General features: G+C 46.4%; 1 protein-coding gene across 1 annotated transcript in view; it reads left to right on the top strand.

Annotated features, from left to right (window-relative positions):
• LOC139275220 (FRAS1-related extracellular matrix protein 2-like) overlaps positions 1–24,643 on the top strand; it is a 288,895-nt gene that overhangs the window by 250,667 nt on the left and 13,585 nt on the right. The window contains exons 16-17 of the mRNA XM_070892378.1: positions 2,627–2,958; positions 23,398–23,590. Coding sequence (XP_070748479.1) covers positions 2,627–2,958; positions 23,398–23,590 — 525 coding nt within the window. The remainder of the gene's footprint in view (positions 1–2,626; positions 2,959–23,397; positions 23,591–24,643) is intronic.

Genomic DNA, 24,643 nt, shown 5'->3' on the forward strand with positions numbered 1-24,643 from the left:
CGTTTTGCAAATTTTTTTTTTTTAAGTTCTATAGAATTTGGTCCCATCGCTTGTAAGTTTCCACTTAAAATAAATAACGTAATGGCCACCAATCCCCTTCTCCACTAATGTGAACATTTTGTTGCTGCCATTGACTGGTAGTTTCATTGATGTTTATGAGGCACTTTGGAGAACTCTCTTTCTGTGAAACACCCGGGGCTAAAAATTCAGTATAGCCAGGTTTGAGGTGGAGACACCGCCTGGTCACTAACTTTAGTGCCGGGCGATGTTTATCACCTCCAACCGGGATACTCATTTTTAGCGCCCCAAGTGGAGCGCTAACTGAACCGTTCCACGCTCCTCTTAGGGCGCTAACGGGGCGGGAGCGCTCGTGCGGTAGGTGCTTAGCCAATGAAAGTTCCAGCCCGTGAAGTTTGGATTTTTATCTTGATGTGAAAGTAACATTGAATAGCTAAGACAGCCTTTACTGCCATGGAATCATTTCAGTAGGGGAAACAGTAATGCACATGTATGTGCTTCAGTACACTGTAGTACAGAGATCTCGTGCATGAGCTTGAGTTGTGATTGCCCATTCACTAAGGGGGCAAAATTGCCCCTTTTTATCGCCCTGTTGGCGCCTCCGAGGGACGCAAGGTACTTTTCGCCAGAGGGAGGGGAGACGCTGCTGCTTCCCGGGAGTTTGCGGAGGCGCTGTCCCAAGGTTAGCGCCCCGGGCCGCTGCGCAACCGACGTCGTAGCCATGCACGGCGCCCCCCCCCCCCACACCGACCCCTTAACACCCTATGGGGGAAATTGCCCCATAAGGCGGTTCTTGGGGCGCTCCTTAAATAGGAGGGTGCCAGCGCCCGGAGCCGCCATCTGTTTTTGTCGGCCGACTCTCAGGTCGGCTCAACGATAACAGAACTAGTGTGGTCCAGTCCGCCATCATGCAGCCCAGCCCTCCGCCTAGTGGAGGCCATCAGAGATTTTGCAAAGTGCGCAGCGGCCCTCCTTTTTAATCGAAGCGCTCCACTCCCCCGGGCGAAAAGTGTCCTGCTTCCCATTTAATCGAAGGGGAGGGGCATTGCAGTGCGTCTGCTTCATGTAGCGCTTCCTTCAGCACCCCGGTTACCACCCCTAAAGGAAGTGGAGCGCTCAGCTTCCTTTTGAGGGCCGGTAAGGGCAATTCCACGGTGGGGGCAGGACTTCTCTGCCGAGTGCAGAATGTTCCGACCCCAGAAGGTTACCACCCCCAATCGGGGCGCAGGGCAATTTCACCCCTTAAGGGTCTTCCATTCTGTCGGGTAGAATCACAGAACGATACAGAGGGAAAGTAAATGGTTTCCGAGGAGAGTCATCCCTGATATTTACGGGGAGAGTGCAGGTGAGGCCGAAAACAGCCGAAGAACCTGGCAAGGCTGGGAACGCTGAAGTCCTACCGAACTTATCGGTAGGACCCCATTAGCATCTTGTAGCTCTGTCTGTCACCCATCAGCCGACCACATGGACAGCATGGCCGGCGGGCAAGAGGGGACACCAGCTGCAGGAGGCCGCAGCCAGGGACCCTTGGGGATGGTCCCCGGCAATCTGGAGGGGAAAACTTGGTAATCGGGGCTGGGGGCGGGATCGGTAAACAGGAGTGGGGGAAAGGCCTGCGATCGGAAGTGCTGGGGGGAGGCTAGAGATTGGAGCTATGGCGGGTGGAGGGAAGACTGGCGATCGGGGATGGGGGAGGTTGAAGGCTTCCTTGATGGGCTCCTGGTTCTCGAGTGCTGAAACAGCCACTTACCTTGCAGCAGTTCCCGCCTCCATTTCACTGCCGAGTTTCCCTACCCCAGCAAAAAACCGTGCAGCAGCAGTAAATTTCAAATTGGATTCCCATTTGCGCTGTCCCCAATTTAGATGTATTTAAGTAAGCGTCCCACCTCTCCACGGCGGGACACTCTGAGGCCTCGATATCCGCAGACGTAGAACTTGCCTGCATTCACTGGCTTATGTTCACTGGAATTTAGAAGAATGAGAGGGGATCTCATAGAAACATATAAAATTCTGACGGGATTGGACAGGTTAGATGCAGGAAGAATGTTCCCAATGTTGGGGAAGTCCAGAACCAGGGGCCAAAGTCTAAGGATAAGGGGTAAGCCATTTAGGACCGAGATGAGAAGAAACTTCTTCACCCAGAGAATTGTGGAATTCTCTACCACAGAAAGTAGGTGAGGCCAATTCATTAGGTATATCCAAAAGGGAGTTAGATGTGGCCCTTACGGCTAAAGGGATCAAGGGGCATGGAGAGAAAGCAGGAATGGGGTCCTGAAGTTGCATAATCAGCCATGATCATATTGAGTGGTGGTGCAGGCTCGAAGGGCCGAATGGCCTATTCCTATGTTGGGGTCACATTCTGCGCATTTCACCTTTAAACCACCACCTTCTACCGCCCGACGTGGGGGGTTTAATATCAAAGCCTCTCTCGCACACACCTCCTAGTGACTGACTGAAAGGCAGCAGTGGTGGAACCCTGTCAGGAATGGTAGTTGGACTGGGTAGAACCAAAATGAAAGAGAAAAGGGGAGCTCTTAGGGCTTAGGGCATAGGCATCTAAGGGCTTAGATATCTGACTAATATGTTGTATTCACAATTTTTGTTTCAGGTATGCTTCCTGTTATCTCCACACGCCAGCTATCTAATTTTGAACTTACCCTCAGCCCTGATGGTACCCGGGTTGGAAACCACAAGTGTTCTAATCTACTGGACTACAATGAAGTAAAGACTCATTATGGCTTTTTGTCAGATTCCACTAAAAACCCCGAGGTGATCGGAGAGACCTCCCCTTACCAGTACAGCTCCTCGCTGCGTGGATCTTCGACACTCAGGTTCTACCGAAACCTCAACCTTGAAGCCTGTCTCTGGGAGTTTGAGAGTTTCTATGATATGTCTGAGCTGCTCACAGACTGCGGTGGCACTATTGGGACTGATGGACAGGTATGGACAGCTTCCCCTTCTTGGCAGGGTTACGCTTTATCAAATGGAATCTTACTTCGCTGTTTGCTGCCACATATCTTTTTTTTAAACTTGAAATTGTTATGTAGATGTTTTTTTTTTAAATGAGCTATGCCAAACATTATGGGCTGGATTTTCGGCTTGTTGTCACCTCTGTTTTTACCCCGGAGGGGTGTTGCTGGCAGCGGGAAGCTTTTCCGGGCGAGTAGCCAGTTTCCAGCACCCTGCCGAGACATTCGGTGCCGGGTTTGCGGGAGCGTGGAGCGGTACCACCCAGGAGAGGCGAGCCGGTGTGCAATGGCCCTGGTTGCGACACCATCTCGATATTTGTTTCGCGCCCAATCCACAGCGTCCCCTAATGGGACCACCTGTGAAAGCTGCTGGTGCAAGCTGTACCGGCAGCATTGAGGGAAGTAATGTCGACCTGAGGGAACATAAGAACTTAAGAAATAGGAACAGGAGTAGGCCATTTGGCCCTTCGAGCCTGCACCGCCATTCAATGAGTTCATGGCTGAACATGCAACTTCAGTACCCCATTCCTGCTTTCTCACCATACCCCTTGATCCCCCTAGTAGTAAGGACTACATCTAACTCCTTTTTGAATATATTTAGTGAATTGGCTTCAACAACTTTCTGTGGTAGAGAATTCCACAGGTTCACCACTCTCTGGGTGAAGAAGTTTCTCCTCATCTCGGTCCTAAATGGCTTACTCCTTATCCTTAGACTGTGACCCCTGGTTCTGGACTTCCCCAACATTGGGACCATCCTTCCTGCATCTAACCTGTCTAAACCCGTCACAATTTTAAATGTTTCTATGAAATCCCCCCCTCATTCTTCTGAACTCCAGTGAATACAAGCCCAGTTAATCCAATCTTTCTTGATATGTCAGGCCCGCCATCCCGGGAATCAGTCTGGTGAACCTTCGCTGCACTCCCTCAATAGCAAAAATGTCCTTCCTCAAGTTAGGAGACCAAATACTCCAGGTGTGGCCTCACCAAGGCCCTGTACAACTGTAGTAACACCTCCCTGCCCCTGTATTCAAATCCCCTCGCTATGAAGGCCAACATGCCATTTGCTTTCTTAACAGCCTGCTGTACCTGCATGCCAACCTTCAATGACTGATGTACCATGACACCCAGATCTCGTTGCACCTCCCCTTTTCCTAATCTGTCACCATTCAAATAATAGTTTGTCTCTCTGTTTTTACCACCAAAGTGGATAACCTCACATTTATCCACATTATACTTCATCTGCCATGCATTTGCCCACTCACCTAACCTATCCAAGTCACTCTGCAGCCTCATAGCATCCTCCTCGCAGCTCACACTGCCACCCAACTTAGTGTCATCTGCAAATTTTGAGATACTACATTTAATCCCCTCGTCTAAATCATTAATGTACAATGTAAACAGCTGGGGCCCCAGCACAGAATCTTGCGGTACCCCACTAGCCACTGCCTGCCATTCTGAAAAGTACCCATTTACTCCTACTCTTTGCTTCCTGTCTGCCAACCAGTTCTCAATCCACGTCAGCACACTACCCCCAATTCCATGTGCTTTAACTTCGCACATTAATTTCTTGTGTGGGACCTTGTCGAAAGCCTTCTGAAAGTCCAAATACACCACATCAACTGGTCCTCCCTTGTCCACTCTTTGTTTTAAGTGGGCGGCCCCTTATTCTAAGATTGTGCCCTCTAGTTCTAGTCTCTTCCATCAGTGGAAACATCCTCTCTGCATCCAACTTGTCAAGCCCCCTCTTAATCTTATACATTTCAATAAGATCACCTCTCATTCTTCTGAATTCCAATGAGTAGAGGCCCAACCTACTCAACCTTGCCTCATAAGTCAACCCCCTCATCCCCGGAATCAACTTAGTGAACTTTCTCTAACCTGCCTCCAAAACAAGTATATCCTTTCGTAAGTATGGAAACCAAAACTGCACACAGTATTCCAGGTGTGGCCTCACCAATATCTTGTATAGCTGTAGCAAGACTTCCCTGCTTTTATACTCCATTCCCTTTGCAATAAAGGTCAAGATACCATTGGTCTTCCTGATCGCTTGCAGTACCTGCATACTATCTGTTGTGGACTATTAAAATATAACATTCGACACAAGGTCCGTATATAGAGAAAGTAATTGTTTATTAAAACCTGATTACTCAAGGGAGATCCGGTTGTATCAGTACCGATACTGGATGCTATCCTTACCGGATCGTGGAACAGCCTATGCTGTTACATTTTATACATTCAAAATACAGTCAAAATTAATACGCGGGGAAGTGTTCCATTGGTTATTTGCCACCAGTCCCCGCCCATCTGCTACTAATACATTGGTTAATACAGTTACATTAATTTTATTGGCACATTCAATCTCTAATGATTTCATTGGTACATTCAGTTATGGCCACTGCGGCTGGGGAGGCCCCCTATGGGTTACTTGTTACATCTCTGTGAACTTGTTCCCAGGCTCTAACTCTCAGACTAGTGTCCTTGACAAATACATCTGGCTATTCTCATTTCAAAGAGGCATTGTTTTCTGCTATCTCGTGTGACTCGAAAATGGCTGCCTCAGCTTATTATTTCTGTGAGCTGTCTACATTTGTCTTGTGTGTGCTCTAGGGAGTTTTATCTCCTCAGAGAATTTCTCTGACCTTAGTCCAAGCCCCTTGTGAGACCTGTTGTTCTTTGTTTCAGCCTAATTGATGGATTGATGGAATGTGGGACTCAGCTATTCTTCCATGAACACATTAAGCCTTTCTCTCAACCTTTCTTGCTTTAGGTTTTAACTTCCCCTGATAAAGTTTTTCGCTACTTCACTATTCTTTTGCGTTTCATGCACGAGTACCCCCAGATCCCGCTGTACAGCGGCACTTTGCAATTTTTCTCTCTAAATAATAACTTGCTCTTTGATTTTATTATTCCAAAGTGCATGACCTCATACTTTCCAACATTATACTCCATCTGCCACATTTTTTCCCACTCACTTAGCCTGTCTATAATCCTTTTGCAGATTTTTTGTGTCCTCCTCACACATTGCTTTTCCTCCTATCTTTGTAGCATCAGCAAACTTGGCTACGTTACACTCAGTCCCTTCTTCCAAGTCGTTAATTTAGATTGTAAATAGTTGGGGTCCCAGCACTGATCCCCGCGGCACCCCACTAGTTATTGGTTGCCAATCAGAGAATGAATCATTTATCCTGACTCTGTTTTCTGTTAGTTAGCCAATCCTCTATCCATGTTAATATGTTACCCCCAACCCCATGAAATGTTATCTTCTACAGTAACCTTTTATGCGGCACCTTGTCAAATGCCTTCTGGAAGTCCAAATACACCACATCCACTGGTTCCCCTTTATCCACCCTGTTTGTTACATCCTCGAAGAACTTCAGCAAATTTGTCAAATGTGATTTCCTCTTCATAAATCCATGCTGACTCTGCCTGATCGAATTTTGCTTTTCAAAATGTCCTGCTACTGCTTCTTTAATAATGAACTCCAACATTTTCCCAACCACAGATGTTAGGCTAACTGGTCTATAGTTTCCTGCTTTTTGTCTGCCTCCTTTTTTAAATAGGGGGGTTACATTTGCAGTTTTCCAATCTGCTGGGACCTTCCCAGAATCCAGGGAATTTTGGTAAATTACAACCAATGATCCACAATCCCTGCCGTTACTTCTCTTAAGATCCTAGGATGCAAGCCATCAGGTCCAGGGGATTTATCTGCCTTTAATCCCATTATCTTACTGAGTACCAGTACCACCTCCTTTGTGATTGTGTTAAGTTCCTCCTCCCCCCACCCACCCGCCCCCCGCCCCCATAGCCCCTTGGCTATCCACTATTGGAATATTGTTAATGTCCTCTGCCGTAATGATTGATACAAAATATCTGCTCAGAGTTTCTGCCATCTCCATGTTCCCCATTACTAATTCCCCGGTCTCGTCCTCTAAGCCTTTAGCCATCCTTTTCCTTTTTATATACCTATAGAAACTCTTGCTATCCGGTTTTATATTTTGTGCTAGTTTACTTTCATAGTCTATCTTCCCTTTCTTAATCATTTTTTTAGTCGTTCTTTGCTGGCTTTTAAAAGCTTCCCAGTCTTCTGTCCTCCCACTAGTTTTGGCCACTTTGTATGCCCTTGTTTCTAATTGGATACCGTCCTTAATTTCCTTAGTTAGCCACGGATGGCTATCTTTTCTCTCTCACCCTTTCCTCTTCACTGGAATATATTTTTCTTGAGAGTTGTGAAATATCTCCTTAAATGTACACCACTGTTCATCAACTGTCCTACACTTTAATCTATTTTCCCAGTCCACTTTACCCAACTCTGCCCTCATACCTTCATAGTCTCCTTTATTTAAGCTTACTACGCTGGTTAGAGATCCAACTTTCTCACCCTCCATCTGGATTTGAAATTCAACCATGCTATGATCACTCACTCCGAGGGGATCCTTTACTAGGAGATTGTTTATTAATCCTGTCTCATTACACAGGACCAGATCTAAGATAGCCTGCCCCCGGTTGGTTCTGTTACATACTGCTCAAGGAACCCATCCCTTATGCACTCTATGAACTCCTCCCCAAGGCTACCCTGACCAATTTGATTTGTTCAATCAGTATGGAGGTTAAAATCACCCATGATTATTGCTGTTCCCTTTTTACAAGCCCCCACTATTTCCTCGTTTATGCTCCGACCAACAAAGTTGCTACTGTTAGGGGGCCTATAGACTCTGCCCATCAGTGACTTTTTTCCCTTATTGTTCCGTATCTCCACCCAAACTGTTTCAACACCCTTATCATTTGAGCCAATATCGTTTTTTACTATTGCAGTGATTTCATCCTTTATCAATAGAACTACCCCACCTCCTTTTCCTTTCCGTCTGTCCTTTCGGATTGGCAAGTACCCCTGAATATTTAATTCCCAGTCCTGGTCACCTTGCAACCACGTCTCTGTAATGGCTCTCAGATCATATCCATTTGTCTCAATTTGTGCTGTCAACTCATCTATTTTGTTACAAATTCTCTGTGCATTTGGACAAAGTGCCTTTAAGTTTGTTATTTTTAATCCTTTTTTCCTGCTTGTTTCCTCTCTCCTTCAAACTCACTTTCTTTATTTTTGCTTTCTAATTCCAGCTTTACTCCTCTCCCTACTAAATCTATTTTCAGGTTCCCATCCCGCTGCCAAGCTAGTTTAAACCCTCCCCAACAGCACGAGCAAACCCCCCCCCCCCCCGCGAGGATATTGGTCCCGGCTCTTGAAGCACAACCTGTCCGGCTTGCACAGGTCCCACCTCCCCCAGAAGTGGTCTCAATGCCTCAGGAAACTATCCCGCCTGCACCTGAGATATTATAAGTGTGATTGTTTTTTATTTATGCGATTTATGTTGATGTGGTGTCAGTAATGTATTGGGAATGTTTTTGGTGGGGTTTTTTGTAGATTTTTTTTTCCCATGGAAGCCTCTCTTAGGCCGGCTGTTTAGCTCGGGATTTTCAGTTGCTCAGCCGGCTTAGCGCCCTAAAAGAGGTGTGGAACGCCTCTCTCTGCGCTCCGCTCCACACTGAGGGCCCAGTTGGTGAATTTTGCGGCTGCAGACACAAACCATTTCCCGGCGCAAAATTTACCGCTCCGCCTGGATTAACGCCGCAACAGAGGCGCGACCGAATTTCCACCCCAATGCATTTGTATCTCTTCCAATTTTCACTCCTAACCAACTTCTCCTGAAGGCGGTGGCTCATGCCAAGGTTTCAGGGGCTCAGGGTGCAATCCTGTACACAATCAACTTCTGATTATAGGCATGGATGCAACTGACTCGAGATCATGTCCATCAATACCCAGGATATCCTGTTCAAACTATTTTCTAACTCATTTTGATGCTATTCAACAAGCACGCTTTCAGTCCTGGTGTTCAATAATTATGGAATGAATGCTCCAATATTTTCATTTTTCTAATCACATCATTGCAGTCATTTTTCAATTAATAGAAACATCAAAGCTGTCATTTAGAATCAGTTTTGATGAATTAAAATGGTTTTCATTTAACTAGAGTAAACCGACCTACCCTGTAGGCTACAGTAAATCACTATTTATGTATTTTTAAATGTCTTTTTAAACATCACTTTGTATAATAGTGAAATAAAGACACCCGTTTAGACCAAGTCTTGAGCACATAAATCTAGGCTGACACTCCAGTGCAGTGCTGAGGGAGTGCAGATGAAACGTTAAACCGAGGCTCTGTCTGCTCTCTCAGGTGGATTTAAAATGTCCCATGACACTATTTCGAAGAACAGCAGGGGAGTTATCCCATGTATCCTGGCCAATATTTATCCCTCAATCAATGTAACGAAAACAGTTTATCTGGTTATTATCATATTGCTGTTTGTAGGAGCTTGCTGCATGCAAACTGGCTGCCGCATTTCCTACATTACAACAGTGAGTACACTTCAAAAGTACTTCATTGGCTGTAAAACGCTTTGAGACGTCCGGTGGTCACGAAAGGCACTATATAAATGTAAGTTTCTTTTTTTCTTTCAAGGCAGTATACCTGTTGTCCATTTCCTTTGGAGTTACTGTAGCATCCGGTCTCTGGAAAGGCAATCTACCATGCAGTTTGTTGTAGGAATAGAATCATTTGTTGATCACTACTGCCAACTCTTCCCTCTTCCACACAATGGGCCTAAGTTTCCACACGCGCCTAGAACGATGCAGTCCCGACCTGGACGCCCGTTTTTCGCGCCACAAAGTGCGCCTAAAAAAATCCTCCGTATTCTCCACCTCTGGCCCTCGGCGCAGCGCAGCATGAGCTGTGGGGGGACGGAGCCAGGTCCCTGTGCTGAAAACCGTGCCGGGACCTCTGCACATGCGCGCTACAGTGGGCACGCAAGTGCAGTAGCTCCAGGCGCCCGAAACTGTGGGAGGGGCCCGAAGCACGCAGCCCCTAGCCCTGGCCGAATGGCCTCACTGGGGCTGCGTGAATAAGGCTCCTCCCACGGCCAGCTCCTGCTTCCCCCGCCCCCCCGACCAGACCCGACACCTGCTCTCGCCCACTGCCTCCGGACCGGATCCGACCCAATTCCCGCTCCCGCTCCGCCCCCCCCCCCCCCGGACTGGACCCGACCCGACTCCCGCTCTTCCCCCCCCCCCCCCCCCCCCCCCCCGGACTGGATCCGACCTGACCTCCCCTTCCCGACCTGACCTCCCTCTCTCTCTCTCTCTCCCCCCCCCTCTCTCTCTCTCTCTCCCCCCCCCCTCTCTCTCTCTCTCTCCCCCCCCCTCTCTCTCTCTCCCCCCCCCTCTCTCTCTGTCTCCCCTCCCCCTCTCTCTCTCCCCCCCCTCTCTCTCCCTCCCTCCCCCCGACCCGACCCGACCCAACGCCACCTACCTGTAAATCTGGTGCTGGGTCAGGCCCTGCCCGAAGTCTCGGGCCGGCCCGTTCAGCCTTCGGTCCCGAAAGGCCTGCCTGAAGCACTTTCACACAGGTAGGAAGATGGTTTATTTAATCTTTTCTTTGCTTATAAATGTTTATTCAGGTTGGATTTATTTGTATAAGTATAAATAAGGATTTATTATAGAATTTAATGACTTTCCTTCCCCCCACCTCGTTCTGGACGCCTAATTTGTAACCTGCGCCTGATTTTTTTAATGTGTAGAACAGGTTTTTTCAGTTCTACAAAAATCTTCACTTGCTCCATTCTAAGTTAATTTGGAGTACGTTTTCACTGTGGAAACTTTGAAATCAGGCGTCAGTGGCCGGACGCGCCCCCTTTTGAAGAAAAAATTCTGTTCCAAAGTAGAACTGTTCTACCTGACTAGAACTGCAGAAAAAAAAATGTGGAGAATTGCGATTTCTAAGATAGTCCGTTCTCCACCAGTTGCTCCTAAAAATCAGGCGCAAATCATGTGGAAACTTGGGCCCTATGTGTGCTGTTTGCCGTATTGCTTTACTGAGTCTCTTTTGATGCTGAACAAAGCCTTGCTGTGTAGGGATGATGCTTTCTGTAATGCGACACCATCCCGAAGGTTGGGCCACGAGTAGACAGGCAGAGCTTGGATCCTTTTGTTTGTCAGTTCTTTACTGTAAGCCCACATGTCTGAGTATGTCTGCGAAACGAGATTCTCTCTTGTTTTGAATTTTTTGCCAGAAGCTGCATCCTGCCTACTTGTTCTGTGTAAGGATTGGCTTCTTAAACTGCATTTCCTTCTGTGTTTCATAGATCTTGTGACTGGTGTACTTTCAGTATTTGTAGCCAGCTTTTCATTTGATTCTTGTTTTTACATTTTAGTTTCTTCTTTCCCTCTTCTGTATTTTTCTTTTTCTTACTTCACTCGCTTCCTCTTGAGCATCCCTCACAGAACTTCCCAGGTGAGAGGCTCTATATCAATCCTCTGCCATGTGCAAGAACAGCCCTGGTTGACTAATCCTCTGATTTGTTTGTTGTTTCCCTCCAGCTTATCCATTGGCCACATCCTAAACAGCTTGACTGTTCTACAGTGTGGCATGCAGGTGCTCTAACAACCTGCACCAACAAAGCTTCATTTAGCCTATCATTTTCTATTACTCTACTGTAACTATTATGTCTCAAATAAAGCAATATGACTACTGTATACTTGAGTAATTGTAAGTGTGACCTTAGTCTCTTTATTCTGACTCCAGCATGGGAGGCCTGCTAATATGCAATACTCCCAAAGGATGTTGGGATCCCCTGGGACTCCAACAGATGTGCCCTCTGGTGGCAGTAGAATGCTGGTTACAAGGTGTTGCATACATAACATCCCCCCTACAACCCCCAACCCCCAAAGTCAATAGTACATTTATTTACAGGGTGAGACAATCTGGGGCTTTCCGCTCCCTAGTCGATCGTCTCGGTACAAACACAGGTGCAGGTGAGTTGGTTGGGCCTTCGCTGGGCTGCTGCGCAGCTGGCCTTGCTGGGGATGATGAGTTCAACTTTGTGGCCAACCGTGATATCGGTTGCCACTTGTGTGTGTATCGGAGGGTCGAAGTTGGTGGTGTCCTTTTCAGGTTGCTCGTGGCTGTCTATGAATCGCAGTTTGATTTGGTCCAAATGCTTTCTGCAAGTTGGTCCATTTGCAAGTTTGACCTCAAACACCCTACTCCCTTCTTTGGCTATGGCAGTGCCAGCGAGTCATTTTGGACCATGTCCATACTTGAGTACAAATACAGGGTCATTGACTTTAATATCGCGTGACAAATTTGCACGATCATGGTACATGCTTTGTCGATGCCGCCTGCCCTCGATATGGTCATGGAGATCAGGGTGGACTAGAGAGAGCCTTGTTTTGAGTGCCCTTTTCATGAGCAGTTCGGCAGGGGGAGCCCGGTGTGCAAGTGGGGTCTTGTGCGGTAGCTGAGCAGGACTCGGGACAGGCGGATCTGCAGGGAGCCTTCCCACACGCGTTTCAAGCTTTGCTTGATGGTGTGGACTGCCCGTTCTACCTGGCCATTAGATGCAGGCTTGAACGGGGCAGCTGTGACATGCTTGATCCCATTGCGGATCATGAATTCCTAAAATTCAGCGCTGCTGAAGCACGGCCCATTGTCGCTGGCCGTGCGTGGCAAACATGGCTCGTAGGCTTTCGATGGTGGCAGTGGACGTGCTTACAGACAATATTACACACTCAATCCATTTTGAATAAACATCCACAACAACCAAAAGCATTTTGCCTAGAAACGGGCCAGCGAAGTCAACGTGGATTCTAGACCACGGTTTGGAGGGCCATGACCACAAACTTAGCGGTGCCTCCCTGGGTGCATTGCTCAGTTGAGAGCAAGTGTTGCATTGGTGCATGCAAGACTCCAAATCTGAGTCGATGCCGGGCCACCACACATGGGATCTGGCTATAGCTTTCATCATTACTATGCCTGGGTGGGTACTGTGTAGGTCGCGTATGAACATTTCCCTGTCTTTCTTAGGCAAAGCTACGCGATTACCCCACAAAAGACAATCCGCCTGTATGGACATTTTGTCTTTGCGCCGCTGGAACGGCTTGATCTCTTCATGCATCTCTGCTGGGACGCTGGACCAGCTCCCATGGAGGACACAGTTTTTTTTTAACAAAGGACAGTAAAGGATCCTGGCTGGTCCGGGTCCTGATCTGGCAGGCCGTAATGGGTGACTTTTCGTTTTCAAACGCATCCATCATCAAAAGCAAGCCTGCAGGCTGTGCCATTTCCACCCCAGTGGTGGGTAATGGTAGCCAACTGAGAGCATCAGCACAGTTCTCTGTGCCTGGCCTGTGGCGAATTACATAGTTACATGCAGACAGCGTGAGTGCCCATCTTTGGATGCGAGCAGAGGCATTGGTATTAATACCTTTGCTCTCTGAGAATAGCGATATAAGCGGCTTATGGTCAGTTTCTAACTCGAACTTAAGCCCAAACAGATACTGGTGAATTTTTTTTTCCCCGTAAACGCATGCCAGAGCTTCTTTTTCAATCATGCTGTAGGCCCTTTCGGCCTTGGACAAACTCCTGGACGCATAAGAGACCAGTTGCAATGTTCCCGATTCGTTTGCTTGTTGTAACACACACCCGACCCCGTAAGAAGACGCATCGCAAGCTAGCACTGATTCTTTCAACTTGAGCCTAACAAGGAGTCTTGTTGCACTACCTCTTGCTGACCTTCATTCTGCTTTTGTATTTGTTTGTGGGATGTGAGATCACTGGCAAGGCCAACATTTATTGCCCATTCCTAATTGCCCTTGAACAACTGAGTGGCTTGCTAGGCCAGTTCAGAGTCAACCACATTTATGTGGGTCTGGAGTCACATATCGGCCAAACCAGGAAAGGATGGCAGATTTCCTTCCCTAATGGATATTAGTGAACCAGATGGGTTTTCCGACGAACTGAGTTTCATGATCATCATTACTCATGGTAGTTTGTTTTGGTTTGGTTCCACAGTCTCTGAATATTTCAAGTTCAGAAAATATATCAATGAAACAGTAGCCTGTGTTTTCTTGGTCGCCACTGACAAAACAGGTCTTTATTTGCCCAGTTGTAAGCACGAAGGCTGAGATCATTCTTTGAGCGGTGGCAGCCAAAGCAGCCTCACTTATCAGCAGCAGGGATCACAGAGCCTGAGACACTCTGTTGAAGGCTGCCTTCAGATAACTACAGCTTCTTGTAATAAATGGAAATGCATTATGTCCCTCCTTTTGTAGTCACGGTGTGAAGGGCTAGATTTGAAAACAAACTGCGTCTCAGTGGCGCTCCACTTTGATGTGCGCTGCTGATAAGGAAGCTCTGTTGCCTGCTGCCACTTCTCACTGCTGATAAGGGAGTGATCGTGCAGTTCAGAACTCTGCAAATAAATACTTTTTTTCTCAAGCCGGGTGTAATGGCCCACCGACTGTTTGTCTTTTACTGTGTTGTTTTATGTACCAATACTGGAACTTTAGTGAAACAATGAAACGATCAAGTCTCCTTTCCTTTTGGGGAAAACTGCTGTAACACTCCCTTGTACCAACACTTCTCCAAACAAGTTCTTTTATTAGTTTCAGGGGATCTAGTAGATTTCAAATTTTGAGGAAGGAGATGGCAGAGAAGAATAGTGTAAGATATATAAAACCACCAGAAAGATCATCTTTTAACCATTTACTTTCAATATCCCTGTGATCGTTGTCTCCCATTAGCATCCCACCATCCCTATCCCGTGATGAAGGGCAGATAAGAGCACTCCATTAATATCTTATGGACACTTGTTAATTCCGCTCCTGATGATGAGGTTTCCTTGACCTGCAGACATAAGGATGCTCTCTATCAACGTGTGCCTCACAGCTTTACTAAAACTGGTTGCGTGCCAGCTTCTGACATCCTTCTTCTTCATAGGCACTTCCTCGCAGTCGAGGATGACTTGCTTCCACACTAAAAATTAGTTCTCAGGTGACTGAAGAATCCAATGAGAGACCTACAGTCTCGGTCACAGGTGGGGCAGACGGTGGTTGAAGGGACGAGTGGGTGGGGTGCTTGGGTTGTCATGCACTCCTTCTGCTGTCAACGTTTGGCTTCAGCTTGCTCTCGGTGATGGGACTCAATGTTCAGCGCCTTCCCGGATGCTTTTCCTCCACTTTGAGCGGTATTGGGCCAGGGATTCCCAGGTGTCGGTGAGGACGTTGCACGTTTTCAAGGAAGCTTTGAGGGAGTCCTTGAAGTATTTCCACTGCCTACCTAGGGCTCACTTGCCATGTCGAAGCTCCAAGTAGAGCGCTTGTTTTGGGAGTCTCATATCAGGCCTGCAGACAATGTGGCCCGTCCAACAGAGCTGATCGAGCATGGTCAGTGCTTCAATGCTGGGGATGTTGGCCTGAGCGAGAACACTGACTGTGTACCTATCCTGCCAATGGATTTGCAGGATCTTGTGGAGGTAGCATTGGTGGTACTTCTCCAGTGTTTTGAGGTGCCTGCTGTACATAGTCCATGTTTCTGAGCCATTTAGGCGGGCGGGTATCACTACAGCTCTGTAGACCATGAGCTTGGTGCCGGGTTTGAGGTCCTGGTCTTCAAACACTCTCTTCCTCAGGCGACCGAAGACTGCTCTGGCACACTGAAGGCAGTGTTGGATCTCGTTGTCGATGTCTGCCCTTGTTGCCACTAGGCTCCCGAGGTATGGAAAGTGGTTCACATTGTCCAAGACCTCATCGTGGATTTTGCTAACCGGGGGGCAATGTTGTGCGGCGGGGGCAGGTTGGTAGAAGACCTTTGTTTTACAGATGTTTAGTGTAAAGCCCATACTCTCGTACGCCTCAGTGAAGGTGTTGTCGATGGCTTGGAGTTTGGCCTCCAAGTGTGCACAGACACGAGCGTCGTCTGCGTACTGTAATTCAATGACGGAGGTTGGGACGACCTTGGATCTGGCCTGGAGGCGGTGGAGGTTGAACAGATTCCCATTTGTCCTGCAATTTAGCTCCACTCCAGCGGGGAGCTTGGTGAGGGTGAACTGAAGCATTGCAGTAAGGAAAATCGAGAAGAGCGTTGGTGCGATGACACAGCCGTGCTTGACCCCGGTCCGAACTTGGAATGGGTCTGTAGTGGATCTGTTGGTCAGAATCACTGCTTGGATGTCATTGTGACAAACTTTTGAGGGCAACCGAATCTGAGGAGGAAGCTCCATAATCCTTCACGGTTGACAGTGTCGAAAGCCTTTGTGTGGTCAAAGAAGGCCATGTACAAGGGTTGGTGCTGTTCCCTGCATTTCTCTTGTATTTGCCGTGCGGTGAAGATCATGTCCATTATGCCCCATAGTGGGTGGAATCCGCATTGCGACTCTGAGAGGAGTTCTTCAGCCTCAGGGAGAAGGCGATTCAGGAGGATTCATGCAATGGCCGACAGCAGGGAGACTCCTCTGTAGTTACTGCTGTCGGACTTGTCACCTTTCTTGAAGATGGTCACAATTATAGCGTCTCTGATGTCTCCTGGCATGCTCTCCTCCTTGCAGATAAGAGAAATTAGGTCATGAATCCACGTCAATAGTGCATCTCTGCCATGTTTTAATGCTTTGGCGGGGATTCCATCTGCTCCTGGTGCCTTGTTGTTCTTCAGTTGTCGGATGGCCTTTTTTTCACCCTCATGCCGGGCTGGGGTTGTGCTGAAATGGTGGCGGGTGGCATGCTGCAGGATGGAAGTATAGAAACATAGAAAATAGGTGCAGGAGTAGGCCATTCGGCCCATCGAGCCTGCACCACCATTCAATAAGATAATTGCTGATCATTCACCTCAGTACCCCTTTCCTGCTTTCTCTCCATACCCCTTGATCCCTTTAGCCGTAAGGGCCATATTTAATTTTCTCGAATATATCCAATGAACTGGCATCAACAACTCTCTGCGGTAGAGAATTCCACAGGTTAACAACTCTCGGAGTGAAGAAGTTTCTCCTCATCTCAGTCCTAAATGGCTTACCCCTTATCCTTAGACTGTGTCTCCTGGTTCAAGACTTCCCCAACGTCGGGAACATTCTTCCTGCATCTAACCTGTCCAGTCCCGTCATGTTTCTTTGAGATCCCCTCTCATCCTTCTAAACTCCAGTGAATACAGGCCCAGTCGACGCAGTCTCTCCTCATATGTCAGTCCTGCCATCCTGAGAATCAGTCTGGTGAACCTTCGCTGCACTCCCTCAATAGCAAGAATGTCCTTCCTCAGATTAGGAGACCAAAACTGAATACAATATTTCAGGTGAGGCCTCACTAAGGCCCTGTACAACTGCAGTAAGACCTCCCAGCTCCTATACTCAAATCCCCTAGCTATGAAGGCCAACATACCATTTGCCTTCTTCACCGCCTGCTGTACCTACATGCCAGCTTTCAATGATTGATGTACCATGACACCCAGGTCTCGTTGCACCTTCCCTTTTCCGAATCTGCCGCCATTCGGATAATAATCTGCCTTCGTGTTTTTGCCACCAAAGTGGATAACCTCACATTTATCCACATTATTCTGCATCTGCCATGCATTTACCCACTCACCTAACCTGACCAAGTCACCCTGCAGCCTCGTAGCATCCTCCTCACAGCTCACACTGCCACCCAGCTTAGTGTCATCTGCAAACTTGGAGATATTACACTCAATTCCTTCATCTAAATCATTGATGAATATTGTAAATAGCTGGGATCCCAGCACTGAGCCCTGCGGCACCCCACTAGTCACTGCCTGCCATTCTGAAAAGGCCCCGTTTATCCCGACTCACTGCTTCCTGTCTGCCAACCAGTTCTCTATCCACATCAATACATTACCCCCAATACCATGTGCTTTAATTTTGCACACCAATCTCTTGTGTGGGACCTTGTCAAAAGCCTTTTGAAAGTCCAAATACACCACATCCACTGGTTCTCCCTTGTCCACTCTACAAGTTACATCCTCAAAAAATTCTAGAAGATTTGTCAAACATGATTTCCTTTTCATAAATCCATGCTGACTTGGACCGATTCTGTCACTGCTTTCCAAATGTGCTGCTATTTCATCTTTATTAATTGATTCAACATTCTCCCTATTACTGCTGTCAGGCTAACCGGTCTATAATTCCCCATTTTCTCTCTCCTTTTTTAAAAAGTGGTGTTACATTAGCTACCCTCCAGTCCATAGGAACTGATCCAGAGTCGATAGACTGTTGGAAAATGATCACCAATGCATCCACTATTTCTAGGGCTATTTCCTTAAGTACTCTGGGATGCAGACTATCAGGCCCTAGGGATTTATCGGCCTTCAATCCCATCAATTTCCCTAACACAATTTCCCGCCTAATAAGGATTTCCTTCAGTTCCTCCTTCTCACTAGACCCTCATATTTCCGGAAGATTATTTGTGTCTTCTTTCGTGAAGACAGAACCGAAGAATTTGTTCAACTCATCTGCCATTTCTTTGTTCCCCATTATGGAGTCAAGGACACACGTCGAAGACAGAGTCTTGGTTAAGGAGATCTAGAAGTGCTCCTTCCAGCAGGTACTGACTGCCTCTCTGACCTTGATGAGCACCTCTCCGTTCTTGGCCAGTAGTGGGGTAGGGCCTTGGGTGCTTGGGACTGTGCTAAAGAATCCTCGCATGTCGGGCTTGTCGGCTAGCTACTGGATCGCCTGTGCTTTCTCCACCCACCATCTGTTCTTTAGGCCACGGGTTTTCTATTCGACCTCGGCCTTCAGATGTCTTCAGATGTTCTTGCTCTCGAGTTGTGTTGCTGTTGCCAATTCAAGAATGCCTTGCGCTTGCGGCATATTAGCTCCTGGATCTCCTGGTTGTTCTCCGTCGAACCAGTCTTGGTGTTTCCTGGTCAAGTGACCGAGCGTCTCTTCACAGGTGCTAATTATGGAGGCCTTAAGGGCAGACCAGGTACTGTGGACGGACACTCTGTGTCTCTGGGTCATTGGAAGTCGTCAGGTTGATAGCGAGGCACTGGCTGAACAGGGCTTTCTTAGCAGGGTCTTTAGTGCTCCAGTGTTGATTTTCCTGCAGCATTGTTTCTGTTGCCGTCGCTGTTTTGGGGGCAATGTTGATGTTGATAGAGCGAATTAGTCGGTGGGCCATCCAGCAGTCGTCAGCTCCTGTCGTGGCGCGGGTGATGCGCACATCTTAGCGGTCCCTCACTCAGATGATAACATAGTCTAGCAGATGCCAGTGCTTGGAGCAAAGGTGTTGCCACGAGACCTTATATTTGTCCTGCTGACGGAACAGGGTATTAGTTATGATGAGGCCACGTTCTAAGCATTTTGTCAGGAGTAGGGTACCATTGGAGTTGGCTTTCCCTCCCCCCTCTCTTCTGATCGGTGTTCTTTCTAACTCTGGCATTAAAGTCGCCAAGGAGGATCAGTTTGTTGTCCGCTGGGACTCGGGACAGGGATTGTTCGAGGCTGGAGTAGAATTACTCTTTGGTCTTGTCTGTAGCTTCCAGTGTTGGGTCATATGCACTGAAGACTCTAGTGCACTGGTTCCGGGCTATGGTCAGCCGAAGAGTCATGAGGCGTTCGCTTATCTCTCAAGTGGAGTCTTTGAGACGGCCCACTAGTTCATTTTTTACGGCGAAGCCTACCCTATGGAGGCAGCGTTCTTCTTCTGGTTTACCTTTCCAGAAGAATGCGTGGCCACCACCTTGTGGTGGTCTAAATCCTGCATAGCTGGCTTTAACTCAAAAGTAAATTTGCTGGCATTCACTAAAATTTGGGTCCTCCTAGCTACCCATGCAAGCAGAATTTAAAAGCAGCTTCATTCTGACCATGTCCCATCAGAAAGCATGTTTAGAGCAGTGCCCTACACCAGCCCGCCAAATAAGTTTTGCCATCCTTCCCTCCCGTTTGTAGATAATCTGATCGAAGGGAAGCCTGAATTCAACTGTCATAGAAGATTTAGTTGGGTGCAAATAGCCAGTTTACTATTTCATCTTTAATATGCCAAGTGGATAATTAATAAATTGCACTTCAGTCACACTGACAAAGTATGTTGCACACACGCACTGCTTCTACCTAGAATCATAGAAAATTACAACATGGAAGGAGGCCATTCAGCCCATTGTGTCTGTGCCTGCTGTAAAAGTGTGAAGATGTGCATCACATTTTATTAGGCGATGTGATTTCTTTGGAATTCTTATTCAAGGAATAGATGCCCCTCTCCTAATTAGTTCAGACTGGGGGAAATGAACTGGCACGTTGATCAACTGGAAACAACTGTAATACATGTAGTTGCTGAAACTTTCAAATCACAGTTTAAAAGTCTGTACAGACATCTGGTGATAATGGGCCTAAGTTTCCACCTGATTTTTAGGAGCAACTGGTGGAGAACGGACTATCTTAGAATTTGCAATTCTCCACATTTTTTTTTCTGCAGTTCTAGTCAGGTAGAATAGTTCTACTTTGGAACAGAATTTTTTCTTCAAAAGGGGGCGTGTTCGGCCACTGACGCCTGATTTGAAAGTTTCCACAGTGAAAATGTACTCCAAACTAAAGTAGAATGGAGCAAGTGAAGATTTTTGTAGAACTGAAAAAACCTGTTCTACACATTAAAAAAATCAGGCGCAGGTTACAAATTAGGCGTCCAGAACGAGGTGGGGGGGGGAGGGGGGGGGAAGGAAAGTCATTAAATTCTATAATAAATCCTTATTTATACTTATACAAATAAATCCAACCTGAATAAACATTTATAAGCAAAGAAAAGATTAAATAAACCATCTTCCTACCTGTGTGAAAGTGCTTCAGGCAGGCCTTTCGGGGCCTTTCAGGCAGGGAGGGAGCCGACCGAACGCGGGAGGGAGGGAGCCTACCGAACGCGGGGGGGGGGGGGGGAGGGAGGGAACCGACCGAACGCGCGGCGGGGGGGAAGGGAGCCGTTACAGACGGCTGGCGGGAAAGACAGAAGGCTGCAGGAAGCCTCAGAAATTGAGGAGCCATTTCCCGACGGCAAAAGGGGGAGGTCGTCGGGAAACGGCTGCCTCAACTTTCTGAGGCTTCCTGCACCCTTCTCACTGCTACAAGAAGCCTCTGTGCTGATGGCAATGTACTTTTATTAAAAAATGTTCAAAAACTAAACAGCTACAAAGAACTACAAAAATGGCCGAGTGCCAATGTTTTTTTCACACTGAGCATGCACGAACGCTCCAACGCGCATGTGCAGCGTTGCCGGCAGGAAAAAAACTAATTTAAATAGTACCCGCCCCCTCCCACTTACAAAATCGGCGCGAGTGTAGGCTCCGCCCCCCCTGGGCGCCGTGCCAAACAGACAAGGAGCTGCAGAACGCTCCAGAATCGCTCGGTTTTTTTTAGGCGCGAAAAACGGGCGCCCAGCTCGGAGGGGCGCCCGTTTTTTATCATGTGGAAACTTGGGCCCAATGAGTGGCTGGTGGTTCAGTGTTTCAAAGAGTTTGTCAGCATATTTCAGAAGGATTTACTTACCTTTTGTTAAAATATTTTCCCCAAATCGTGTCCCACATATAACATTTCAAGTGAGTCAGTTGTGATACATTACTATTGCGCAGTCATCCAAAAACTAGGAATTAATTGGTGAAGCACTGCTTTGGACAGCAGTGCCCATGGAAGTTTAAATTTTAAACTAACAGTATGATGGCTTTCATGTAATTAAATTTCTCGCTTGTGTTCTGTTTTCTATATGCTACAACTCATGGTAAAAGCTCTTATGTTAGACTGAATCACTGTTCAAGTTGGGTAATTTGGATTCCTGTTCTTTGTGGTAACAATGAGTGCTTGTTTTCAAAAGCTTGAGTGCATACTGGTTGTAAAACGTAGTCTGTATCCTCGACCGATGCCTGTTGCCTCAAGGATTTTCAGAACTTGGGGCCATGAACTCAAAAATAATCAGTAAACCTGTTTGTGAAACTCTTATTAAACGTTAAGAACTTGTGCCTGCAGACTCCAAAATCTGCCTTTTATTCTTTTGTGACAACTTATGGTTTGTATCTCTCGATTAGAGTTGTCCAGTTTCATGTTAAGTAGCATTAAATAATGTTTAGAAAACGTGAGGTTCGAAGCTGCAAAAGACATTTGTCGAAAATATAGATAGAAAACAGAGGTGGCCTGGGTGCATCCTGGTCTTTTGCAAATTGACATTTCTCCTGGATGTAAGGTGGCAGGGTGGGAGCTTCTGTTCTGAGAGAGTGAGCAGACTTGGCACTGTGTAATGTTTATTGTCCAGGTAAAGCAGAGAAACTTTTACATTGGGAGCCTGTAGTTCCTTCGAACATAGGAACACAGGAATGTACAGGACTGGAAAAGGCCATTATGGCATTCATGCCGGTCTCAAAAAGCTGAAAATGCCCATCTTGCATCATTTTCTTAACTAAATATCTACGCATTTGTCTCTTCCAATTCCCAGTTGAATCCATTTGACACTTTCACCACACTCAGTATAAGATTTAGAGGATGTGTCTAAGAGAATCTATGTAGAAATAGTTCATTGTAAACAAAAAAAGAAAGATTTGCATTTATATAGCATCTTTCATGACCACCGGAATTTCCACAGTGCTTTACAGCCGATGAAATACATTGTGGAGTGTAGTCACTGTTGCAATTTAGGAATTGTGGCAGCCAATTTGCGCAAAGCAAGCTCCCACAAACAACAATGTGATAATGACCTGATAATCTGTTTTGGTTATGTTGTTTGAGGGATAAATATTGGCCAAGACAACCGGGATAACTCCCCTGCTCCTCTTCAAAATAGTGCCACAGGATCTTTTACATCCACCAGAGAGAGCAGATGGGGCCTCGGTTTAACGTCTCATCCGAAAGACGGCACTTCCGACAGTTCAGCATTCCCTCAGCACAGCACTGCAGTGTCAGCCTAGATTTTTGTGCTCAAGTCTCTGGAGTGGGACTTGAATACACAACCTTCTGACTCAGAAGCGAGAGTGCTACCCACTGAGCCACAGCTGACATAATTGGCTATAACTAGGGATTAAGCATCACCTGGGTAAATGAAGAAATCATTTTCATAATCAGAAATCACCAGGAGATATCAAAAAGTTCCTTAGTGATATAGATCCCTCCAAGTTTCTGTGACTGACCTGCAACTGCCCATTCTTCAGCTAAAAATGGTGGCAGGAATTTGCAAAGAAATCATTTCGTAAAGGTTTGTAGTAGATTTAGCAGATTTCACTTTGGCAAAACCGCTTAATATCCACATGCAGTAAATTAAAATAGGAAAGAGTTAACCATTTAAACATTGATAAGGTATGTGTGCGTCTGTTATTTTAAAGAAAAATGACAAATCCTGCATAGCAATAACATTCTGCAATAATGTCACTGTTCTAAAATCAACACTGACCCTATTTTTGGGCCAATATGTTTTGGGTATGTAAAAAGTGGCACATTTATAATTTATGGATTTTAACGAGAATCCCATATAAAATGCTATTCTGTTATATTTGATAGCTGGAACATCATGTGTTAAAAAATCTTTTTTGGGGTTTCCTTTCTCTCTCCTCAGGTTTTGAACCTTGTGCAGTCTTATGTGACTCTGCGCGTGCCTCTTTATGTGTCCTACGTTTTCCATTCCCCAGTGGGTGTCGGTGGCTGGCAGCACTTTGACTTGCAGTCTGAGCTCCGCTTGACTTTTGTGTATGACACTGCCATCTTGTGGAAGGATGGAATTGGCAGTCCACCAGAGGCTGAATTGCAGGGTTAGTGACTGCCAGAGATTGTTTTAACATTTCCAATTGTTGTTGTCAGCAAGTTCAGTTTGGTGGGGAAAATTTATGTCAGGAAATCTTCTCATTGGTAATTTGCTTTTACAATCAAAGGTAAATTTTGCAGCACCCCCACACCGCCAACAAGGTCTTGCACTTAGCCAGCGTGTGTCAGAAAATCCCACCATTTTCCTATTATTAGGGACGAGGTAACAGGGCACTTAGAAAACCATAATAGAATTGGGCAGAGTCGACACGGGTTTATAAGAGGGAAATAGCGTTTGAAAACTAGCAGGGTACATAAAGGGGACCAGTGGATATAGTGTATTTGTATTTTCAAAAAACATTTGATAAGGTACCATACAAGAGGTTATTACACAAAATTGGAGCTCTTGGGATGGGGGTAATATATTAGCATGGATTGAGGATTGGTTAAAGGACACAAAGTAGAGTAGGAATAAAAAGGTCATTTTCAAGTTGGCAGGCTGCGACTAATGGGGTACTGTAAGGATTAGTGCTTAGGCTTCAGCTATTTACAATCTATATCAATGACTTCGATGAGGGAACCAAGTGTAATGTATCCAAGTTTGCTGACAATACAAAGCTAGGTGAGAAAGTAAGCTGTGAGGAGGACACAATTAAGCTGCAAAGGGATATAGACAGGTAAAGTGGGCAAGAATAGGCAGATGAAATATAATGTGGAAAAATATGAAGTTATCCATTTTGGTAGAAAATTTAGAAAAGCAGAATTTTTTTACAAGGTGAGAGACTGGGAAATGTTGCTATTCAGAGGTACCTGTGTGTCCTTGTACACAAATCACAGAAAGTTAACATGTAGATAGATACAGCAAGCAATTAGGAAAGGAAATGGTATGTTAGCCTTTATTACAAAGGGATTGGAGTATGAGTAAATATATCTTACTACAATTATATAGACCCTGGTGAGACCACAATTGGAGTACTGGGTACAGTTTTGATCTCCTTACCTAAGGAAGGATATACTTGCCTTCGAGGGAGTGCAACAAAAGTTCACCAGACTGATTCCTG

This window comes from Pristiophorus japonicus, chromosome 10, assembly GCF_044704955.1.
Source record: "Pristiophorus japonicus isolate sPriJap1 chromosome 10, sPriJap1.hap1, whole genome shotgun sequence".
Lineage (NCBI taxonomy): Eukaryota > Metazoa > Chordata > Chondrichthyes > Pristiophoridae > Pristiophorus > Pristiophorus japonicus.